This window comes from Paramisgurnus dabryanus, chromosome 4, assembly GCF_030506205.2.
Source record: "Paramisgurnus dabryanus chromosome 4, PD_genome_1.1, whole genome shotgun sequence".
NCBI classification, from domain to species: Eukaryota; Metazoa; Chordata; class Actinopteri; order Cypriniformes; family Cobitidae; genus Paramisgurnus; species Paramisgurnus dabryanus.
The window spans coordinates 17,977,315-17,987,421 of NC_133340.1; the positions used below are offsets into that span (position 1 = coordinate 17,977,315).

Below are 10,107 nucleotides of genomic sequence, written 5' to 3' on the forward strand. Positions count from 1 at the left end.
TACCCCCCAAATATGCCATCTTTTAGGGGTAGTTTGCCCGGACAGAGCATGTCCTGGTCCCAGACTAAAATGCATGTTTGAGCTGCTATAATTTAAAAACAACTTGCACTGACATATCTTAGTGTTGAGATTTATACTCTTATTATTGATGTTTGCGCATCCCAAATACAGAGTGAACATACAAACTGCTGGATCTCATTTTGACAGAATTATTTTTTGTTGAGTGACTAATTCAATTAATTAGATGATGATCTTTACCATTATGTACCAACCACCACAGAATTGCACAATTAACTTTACTGTACATTGCCATAACAAATGTGCTTCATACACACAAAGTAATGTAGCCAGGGAAAACAAGTAAGCAATAGTCAAGGATCAAGGGTCCAACTAAAACAAACACTGATCACCATAATTGTGGCTTTAAATGAAACAAAACATCAACATCTAAACCTAATAACATTTAGAAATAATGTTTTATAACAGTTTTGAAATACAATGTTTCTCTTTCTTTCACATAACAAGCAAAAAAGGTAAATAGAAATTTACATTTTAAACATTGGGTGAATATTAAAACATGACATTGTCATAACATTTGAAAACATTTTCTAACTTTCAGACAATCAAAAAATGTTCTTAAAATATAAAAAATTCACACCTTTTATGTTGGCAGAACATTTTGCGAATGTTGGGAACTTTCTTAGAACTTTTCTCTGTGAGCTGGGAATGATCCAGACAACGCAATCAAAGAGCGAATGTCAGCATTCATGCCACATGACAAAAAATTGTGTTTTTAATCACCCAGGCAAATCTGAATGATAAAAGCACCATGTAAATAAATTACTCAAAATTAGATTGCTTAAGTTAAATCTGACACAAAGACGCTCTGTGACGGACATCAAATCCAGCATATAGAGGTTCAGTGAATGTTGTGTTGACTGTGTGTATATGTGTGAGTGTTTGTGTACCAGAGACACTATAGAAGGACAGAGTGCCAGCTGACCAGTCCAGATAAACTCCTAATCTATTAGAGCGAGATGAAGGAGCAGGTATAGCTTTACTTTTATTATTGTGCCAAAAATCATATCCATCGACAGTACAAAAGAGCCTCCAGGACTTTTCATCAAGTGCAAACATACTGTCACTCCCTTCATTCCTGCTGATGTTTTTATATGTCAATGCTATACGAGTCCACTCTTCCCATTCAGCCTCCCAGTAACAGCGTCCAGTCAGACTCTCTTTACAAAGAACCTGAGGAACACCTTTAAATCTCTCTGGATGATCAGGATATGGCTGGGTTTTTTTCACATAAATGATTGTTTTCTTATCCTCAGACAGAACGAGATGAACGTTTGCTGTGTTTGGATCCAGTGTGAGATTGCAGGCATCTGAACACAATATTAAAGCATTTAGACATCTATAAGACATCAAAACATTTAAAGAACTACATATGCATGTGTTTAGAGTAACCTACATTTTCGTAGTCCTGGTGTAATCCTGCAAGGTCCTCCATGTTCCAGACTACAAACACACAAACATTCACATATTAAAGGGGCCATGGCATGAAAATCTGATTTTCCATGTTTAAGTGCAATGATTGGCTATGATTGGTTTATAAGTTTTGGTAAACCATTCTTTACAAGCACATGAAAAAATAGGTCATTGAAATTTGGCTCTCCTTATGATGTCATAAAGAGCTCTAATTATAATAATACCGCGCCTTAATCTGCACTATCCAATCACAGCATTGCCATTTAGTGCAGAGAAAGAGAGAGAGTAAAAATAATTCACGGCACAATTGAGTTTTAATTGCAACAAACCACCATCATTGTGATTAGTGTTTGCACTTCATCCACTCTATTGCATTTTAAAGGACACACACACAAAACGGCACATTTTTGCACACAGCTACAAAGTGGCAACTTGTAACTTGTTGGCTTAACTTGATGTTTTCATTTGAAAGAACATGATTCAATCATGCTGGGTATCAACATAGAACTAAACTGATCCATGACTCCCAGCATGCATTGCAGTTGATCGAATTCAAATCTGAATTTGTTTGATGATTGTCACCATTGTTGAGGTTTGTAGGATGAGTGATGGTGTCTAAATGTGTCAGTAATTTATTGTGTTTATCTTGTCACAGGGCATTTACAAACCAGAATAATTATATTAGTCACAAAAGGATCAACATCATCATGTAGAACAGTTTAACTTTATCTCATTTTGATGTCTTCAAAATAAAACAACTAGTTTCAATTTAAATGGTCTACTTTAACACATACAAACACTAAAAAAAGAAATAAGGGCTTAACTAAAGCAAACATTGATCACCATCAATGTGGTTTATTAAAATTTCAATATTATTTCAATATTAATGGAGGGTGTTAACATGATATTGATTCAATGTGATTAACATTGACAAACATGAACAATTCTAAACATTTTTTCAATAGCTTTTTGCAATCTGGGTACCTTAATGAGATTTGTAATGTAATGTGTAACGGGGTTAAAGATGATCTATAAACTTTAAAAATTAAAACCTGGATCAAAGTGATTATTTAAATGTAACCAAGATTCTTTTAAAACAAGGATTAAAGTTCTAATTCTTCTTGTTGTAACCCACTCTTAAATTTTCCTATTGTGTTCTGCTTACTTGAGTTTCTCCAGTGTACACTTGGGATCATCTAGTCTTTGAGAGAGCATCTGCCGTCCTGAGTGTTGTGGGTGATTGTAGCTCAGATCCAGCTCTCTCAGGTGTGATGATGGGTTTGAACTCAGAGCTGAAGCCAAATAACAACAACCTTCATCTGTCACCATACAACCTGATAATCTACAGAGAGATCACACATCAACATCAGTCAGTTCATTCTCTTTAGTTATAAATCAGTAAATCAGTATCTAGAGATAAATACCTCAGTGTGTGTAGTTTACAGTCTGGACTCTTGAGGGCATCAGAGATGAGCTTCACTCCTGAATCCTGCAAGTCATTGTTACTCAGGTCTAGATCTCTCACATGTGAGTTTGAGGATTGGAGACATGAAGCTACAGTTATACAGGACTCAACCATGAGATTACAGCCTGTAAGTCTAAAGGATACCAGAATAAAATGTTTAGTGACCCTGCAAGTCAGCCAACGAAGGCCCTGTATGGGCTTAGCCTAAAGGCCCAGCGCAGGTTTGCTCACTGGCGAAACGTTATAAATATATGTATATATATATATATATATATATATATATATATATATTTGAAATGGTTTGTTATTTTTTTATTTATATATATATATATATATATATATATATATATTTATATATATTTATATATATATATATATATATATATATATATATGATGTTGGTTACACTTTATTTTGATAGTCCACTTTAGACATTCTACTAACTATAAATAACTTTGCAACTACATGTCAACTAACTTTCAATAATTTGCAACTATACATCAACTAACTGTCATTAGTGTATTAGTAGACTGTAAGGGTTGGGGTTAGGGAAGAGGTTTGGGTTAGTGGAATAAGTTGACATGCACCTGCAAAGATACTTATAGACAGTTGAATGTCTGTTGAGATTTCATCACAATAAAGTGTTAGTAGATATTAAGCAGACATTCTACTAATTCTCTAAAGAATGGTAGTTGATAAGTAGTTGCAAAGTTACTTATAGTTAGTAAAATGTCTAATGTGGACTATCGAAATAAAGTGTTACCATGATGTTTTATATTATGTACAAACAACCACCAAAGAGTTGCAATGTTGTCTTTACTCTGTCATAACAAACATGTCTCAAACACACAAAGTTATAGCAATCAAAAAGACTGAACAAGAGCAGAGTCAAGAGTCAAGTTCAACTAAAAAAAACAGACAGAGATGGTGAGAAAGAGGATAACAGAGCTTTTAATTCTGCTTCAGTGTTACTTTTTAATACTCTGTAAGATTGGGACAAAATTTACATCCAGCAGTGTTCATTTAACTCTGGGGATTTCTCTATGTGAGGGCTTCCTGGGGGCTAAGTGAGGGCTGCCCGTGCAGGGCCAGCGCTAAGGGGCCAACGTTTTGCCAGTGAGCATCGTAGGCTTGCTTGCAGGGGAGTTTAATTAATAGCTATCCCATTTTACAAATGCATAGTAATTATAGTTTACATTTAATATAAATCCTAGGTAGCCAAAACAGTGTGGCCCACTAATGGACCAAATCTGGCAGGCCACAAAAAATAATGAATGACACCAGCTGGCAGTGTCAGCTCATGTTTAGAACCCAGACATGTGCCAGTGTACTTGGGCCGATTCAATGGCTACATGGGATGTATATTAAATGTAAACTATAATTACTATGCATTTGCAAAATGCTGTCAGAGCTGTTAATGCAACGTTATAAGAACTTACAAGTTCTGTATTGCCATTAAACAATTATATTGTTTACAATAAATCAATACTTTTAAGAGAGACTTCAGGATTTCTAAAGGAATAAAACTCTCACATAGCTCGTGTGCAGTTGCCGACAGCTGGTATGAGTCTTCTTCTCCCCTCCTGTGTTGTGTTGTATTTCTTCAGATTCAGCTCATCCAGCACCTCCTCTGACATCTGAAGCATGTAGGCTATTGCTGAACAGTGAGCAGCAGAGAGTTTCTTCTCTGAGTGTTTGTCTGATCTCACAAACACCTCAATCTCTCTGTACAGAGTCTGATCATTCACTTCAAGAAGACACAGAAACAAATTGATGGATCTTTCAGCAGAGAGACCCTGTCCATCATTGATTTTGTCTTTGATATATGTAATAGATTCCCTGATTGTTTCTGAGGTGTCCACAGTGTGGGTCAGTAGATCCTGTAAGAGCCTCTGATTGGACTCCAATGAGATGCCCAGCAGGAATCGCAGGAAAAGATCCAGATGTCCAGTTTCACTCTCAAGAGCTTTATCCACTGCACCTTTAAGCAAATTCTGTACTGAAGCAAAATGTTTTAGTGTCTCCATTGTTGTACTCACATAATAGTGAAACACATAAAGAGCAGCCAGAAACTCCTGACAGCTGAGATGTATGAAGCAGTAGATTTTCCTCTGATGCATCACAGATTCCTCCTTAAAGATCTCTGTACAAATCCCAGAATACACTGAGGCGTCAGTGATGTCTATGCCAGACTCTCTCAGCTCCTCCTCATAAAACATCACATTACCCTTCATCAGCTGTTTGAAAGCCAGTTCAGACAGTTTGACAATCACATCTCTGTTGGACTGCAGGAGTTTCTCTGGATCTCTCTCATCATACTTCTCATTCTTCATATTCATCTGAATCAGCAGGAAGTGGATGTACATTTCAGTCAGAGTTTTAGGGATTTCTGCTCTCTCATTGTCTTGTTTCAGGATGTTTTGAAGCACAGTGGATGAGATCCAACAGAAGACTGGTATGTGACACATGATGTGAAGACTTCTTGATCTTCTGACGTGTGAGATGATTCTGCTGGCTTGATGTTCATCACTGATTCTCTTCCTGAAATATTCCTCCTTCTGAGCGTCATTGAATCCCTGGATTTCTGTCAGACGGTTGATGTATTTAGATGGGATCTGATTGGCTGCTGCTGGTCTGGAGGTGATCCAGATGAAAGCAGAAGGAATCAGATCTCCTTTCATGAGGTTTGCTATCAACACAGGCACTGATGAAGTCTCAGTCACATCAGAAACTTTCTTAGCATCTGAAAACATCAGTGTCATTCTGTTTTCATCCAGACCGTCAAAGATGAACACAACTTTACACTCATCATAAATCTTTGAGTCCAGATCTTTGAGTTCAGGATGAAAGTCAAGCAGAAGTTTGTGAAGACTGTACCGATCATCTTGAATCAAGTTCAGTTCTCGAAATGGAAGCACAAACATGAAATCTACATCCTGATTGGCCGTTCCCTCTGCCCAATCCAGAATGAACTTCTGTACGGAGACGGTTTTTCCAATTCCAGCGATGCCTTTAGTAAGAACGCTCTTGATTTTGTCTTTTCTCTCTCTTCTTTGCTCTGTTTTATATTCTGGTTCAGGTAAGCGTTTAAAGATGTCATTGCAGTAGATTGTTGTGTCTTGTAAGTGTTGTGTTCTGGTGTTTTTCTCTATGTGTAAAACTTCATGTTCTTCATTCACTCCTTCACTCTCTCCCTCTATGAGGTACAGTTGTGTGTAAATCCTCTTCAGGTGAGTTTGATTCTCTTGTTGTTTGATTCCCTCAAATAAACTCTCAAACTTGTTCTTCATGATGGTTTTGTGTTGATCTTTGACTCTCTGCAGAACATCATCTACTGGTTCATGTGAATCCTGATGAAGGTCTTTAGATTTATTTTGAAGGTTTTCATCTTTGCTGAGATGCCTGAGGTCAGAGGTCAAAGTTCCGTCACTGAAATGAGGGGGATAATGAATGGAGTTGTCACTCTTCATAGACACACAGCTAGGTTCTGAAGAAGCTGATTTGTTCTTATTTTTAAGACTCATTTTTGAGGTTTTGGCTCCTCTTCTCCTTATAGTGATGAGTTTTTAAAGTCAGTTCTGCTTTTCATTCAAAGAGGAGCTATTATGCCTGCACATACAAATATTAGTATATTAGACTTTGTATAATTTAACAGGTAGCCTACAGCACAATGTGTTTGAATTAAGTCAAAGATTTTGGGGGTCCGGTTGGGTTTCCCTTTTTAACTTGCTCTTTCTGTGACTGCTATAATTGTTCTTATTTATACATTAACTGTGATAAGGTAAACAAAAAATAACTACTGACACATTCAGACATTACTTTTCCTACAAATCTCAACAATGGTGACAATCACCAAACAAATTCTACTTCGACACCATGTTGGAGACCCCTGCACTAGACTTTGAGCATGCAAGTGTTTGTCGGACGTTGCTGTGGGGAGCAGCTCATCAATATGATATTTGGCTTCGTCCATTTGTGCTTTTCAGTAGAGACAAAGGTCATCCAGAAAAAAAGGTCACCCAGTAACATACTGGTTTTGTACTGGTCACAAATGCTCCACGTGATTCACAGATCAGAGTTCACCAGACTTGAACTTTGCTTTGTCGCGTCCAGTGACATATTCTCGCATAAGCTTGTGTTTCTGGTCTGAAGCATTCTCATGCATATGGAATGAAAAATGTGACCACAGCTTTAGTTTAGTTAGTACCCAGCATGTATTCCAGCATGAAGCTTTCTTTTGTTGATCATCAACATTGATCATTTAAAAAGAACTGATTCATGATGTCAGAGGTTAATTCAGTAATTTAACTTTCTAAATGTGTTTATAATTCTAAAAACAACAGACCTGACACTGCTTCTAACTAGCACTGTAATATAATTCAACATTATGCTTCATCAGCTAGAAAAAAAACATAACATTAAAACACAAATGTGCCAACCTAATATTGACTCAGTGGGATTAACATTGACAAATCAACCATTTTTAAAGGGGACACATCATGAAACTCTCACTTGTTTAAGTGCTATAATAACATCCCTGATGCTTCTATCAACCTAGAAAATGTAACTTAGTTTTGGTTAACCTTTCCAAATGAGGTCATTCAGATTTCACTCCTTATGTGATGCAGAAAGCGAGTATTATTTCAATAATACCTTCTATCTAAACTTTCCAACCACGGCACTGCAATTTCAACAATTTTAACAAACCACCATTATTGTGATCAGTGTTTGCATTTCATCAGCTCATTTGTATTTAAAAATAACAAAATGGCACGGTTTTTTGCTTGCACCTACAAAGTAGTATTTTTGACATGAGATAATACATTATATTTGTGGTATTTTCACACACATACCCTGGGGACACCAAAGACTTATTTTACATTTTTTCCTATTAAATATTGCTATCTGGGACACCAATGGTATGGGTTTTTTAATCTTAGGGAACAAAAGGACTGATAAAAATGGACACACAATTCAGAATAAAGCAATAGTTGTCATGTAAACATGTTAAAATGAGAAATGTATCTCTTTCTGGAAGACAGACACTAGTCAGCAGACACAATTTCTCAGCATGCAAAGTTGATCTAATTCAAAATTATTTTTTTATAGTTTTTAGTTTGCAAATTTTAGAAGGGAAACCCCATTGATCCGGAAAAATCTTTGAGATTAGACAAACTTAAAAAAAAATGTAACAAAAACAGCTTTATAATGTAAGTGTACCTACCATGAGAAACAATCCCACTGCTTAATGTCACTTTGTCTGAGTTTTATTTTAGTGTAGCCTGTAGGCCTGTCTCAAGACGTTTCTAAGACAGATTTTTGTCTGTTTATTTCCCTGTTTATTCTTCTCAGAGAAAATCCCCTTGACACATCCAAACAAAACCCTTTGTAAATTGACAATAAACACGTGATCATTATAGATTTTGAGCAGGTGGCAGGAAATACTTTACAGTCATTTTTACCTTATCAATCGCGATGCAATCTCCAATGATCACCTAGGGCCTGGAGAATTCTGATGATGCTTCTGAAATTCTGATTGGGTAAAAAGTTGGTTAATTTCACATCAGAAGAGTGCGTTTGTTTGATCACAGTTTTAAAAGTGAGTTTATGAAACTGTTCTGATCCTTGATTCCAATCCGTTCAAAGCCATTGTAAAACACTGAAATAACCACTGTTCTAACCACTTACATCAGTATTCTGCGCCACTGCCTGTGCATGGTCTCCGTTTGCCTAGCAATGCTACGCTCGTATCGCTTGGAAATAAATAAGGTGTCGACTCGCTCCGCATTAACCTTACCTGCATCTTCTGCAGCCACGTGTCAAACCAGGGTGTCGAGTAACAAACCTTTCAACTGTTTTTGTTGCTGTGTCTGTGTTGCGTGGCAACTACATTGCTGCACCCACAACTGATTTCTTTACATTGCTTGGTGGAAGAAAATACTGTAAAATAGTAGAATACTGTAGAATAGTACTGTGCAAAAGTCTTATGCTACGTACACACCAAACGCGTAGCATCGTGTTGCTCGCTCTAGATTACTTGTGGGATTTAACTTTGCTCTATTTTTTCTACTTTGCAAATTTTTCGCTTGAGTTGAATATTTTAAACTTGCACGAAGGCACGTTTGAAGCAAATAGCGCTTGTTTTCGCAGCAATCGCACCGCACAATTCTTGTCATTCGCATTGCCCAGCGCGAGGATGGGTCTGATGGAATCTTTGCATTGACTATGTATGTAATCTACTCTCGCAAATCATTGAACTTGCGTTTGGTGTGTATGCCCCATTAGGCCACCACTGTTGTTTTAGCAAAGTTTATATAAATATATAAATATAAAATATAAAAAGCTTCATACACTAGATAATCGGAGCCTGCCTGAGAAAACCCAGCTGAAGTATTTATTTTTTATTTACTGTTTTCTACATAAAATCATCCTACAGAAATATAAAGAACATTCAGTGAAAATATAAACTTGATATATTTAATATTTTCTGAGTAAGTTCATATCAGCAATTGAAATCATAGTGAAATAAATGTTTGAAATCAAACCTTGATGCTCTTTATCTCACTTAGATTTGAGACTTTAGTTTGGTTTCACAGTCTGAGTCTCACATGTGTAGAAGTCTGCTAGCATTATTTGCCAACACAAGAATGCTGGTAAGTGGCTACAAATTCAAGAACTATATCTGGACAAAAAGTATATCTTAATTTTTAGCGGTGATAAACATAACCTATTGATTTGACCATTAGGTAACTGCTAGCGGTTGGCTAACTGATGCTAACATTACGGCAAAAGAAAGCTCCATGCATAAATTATATATAATGTTAAGTTACCTTTCTTTAAAAAATATTGGGTATTGTCAGCACATGCTCTCTTTCTCTCTGACCTCTGCAGTCTCTCTTTTAGTTTCTGATATTCAGACCTATAGTAAGATTTGTTTATAGGTTACTCGCACTTTGCTCCGCACCAGAGGTTCATGCATGTCAGAAGTTTATTTAGATTTAAAATCCTTCTTACTAATATTTTTGTATTAATGCATCCATAAGTAACTAAAGAATCAGAAATTTACCAACAGGGGATAACATTTTCAAAAAAAGTACCACAAGTTGTTTGGGAGGATTTCAAGAAAATTTAACGAAAACACACAATTCAGT

General features: G+C 36.4%; 1 protein-coding gene across 3 annotated transcripts; it reads right to left on the minus strand.

Moving 5' to 3' along the window:
• Window positions 1–460: 460 nt before the first annotated feature.
• On the minus strand, window positions 461–9,908 carry LOC135750631 (NLR family CARD domain-containing protein 3-like). 3 transcript variants are annotated; one of them, XM_065269560.2, is made up of 8 exons: window positions 9,787–9,908; window positions 8,419–8,488; window positions 8,181–8,340; window positions 4,490–6,565; window positions 2,916–3,089; window positions 2,657–2,833; window positions 1,475–1,521; window positions 461–1,388 (listed from the first exon to the last, which is right to left on the minus strand). In XM_065269560.2, exons 4-8 carry the CDS (start codon window positions 6,478–6,480, stop codon window positions 865–867), a joined length of 2,913 nt encoding a protein of 970 aa, XP_065125632.1. In that variant the 5' UTR covers window positions 6,481–6,565; window positions 8,181–8,340; window positions 8,419–8,488; window positions 9,787–9,908; the 3' UTR covers window positions 461–864. The 3 variants fall into 3 exon arrangements, with proteins under 3 accessions (XP_065125632.1, XP_073670598.1, XP_065125638.1); XM_073814497.1 differs by lacking the exon at window positions 9,787–9,908 and having other exon boundaries at window positions 8,419–8,501; XM_065269566.2 differs by lacking the exons at window positions 461–1,388; window positions 1,475–1,521; window positions 2,657–2,833; window positions 2,916–3,089 and having other exon boundaries at window positions 3,751–6,565.
• Window positions 9,909–10,107: the final 199 nt, after the last annotated feature.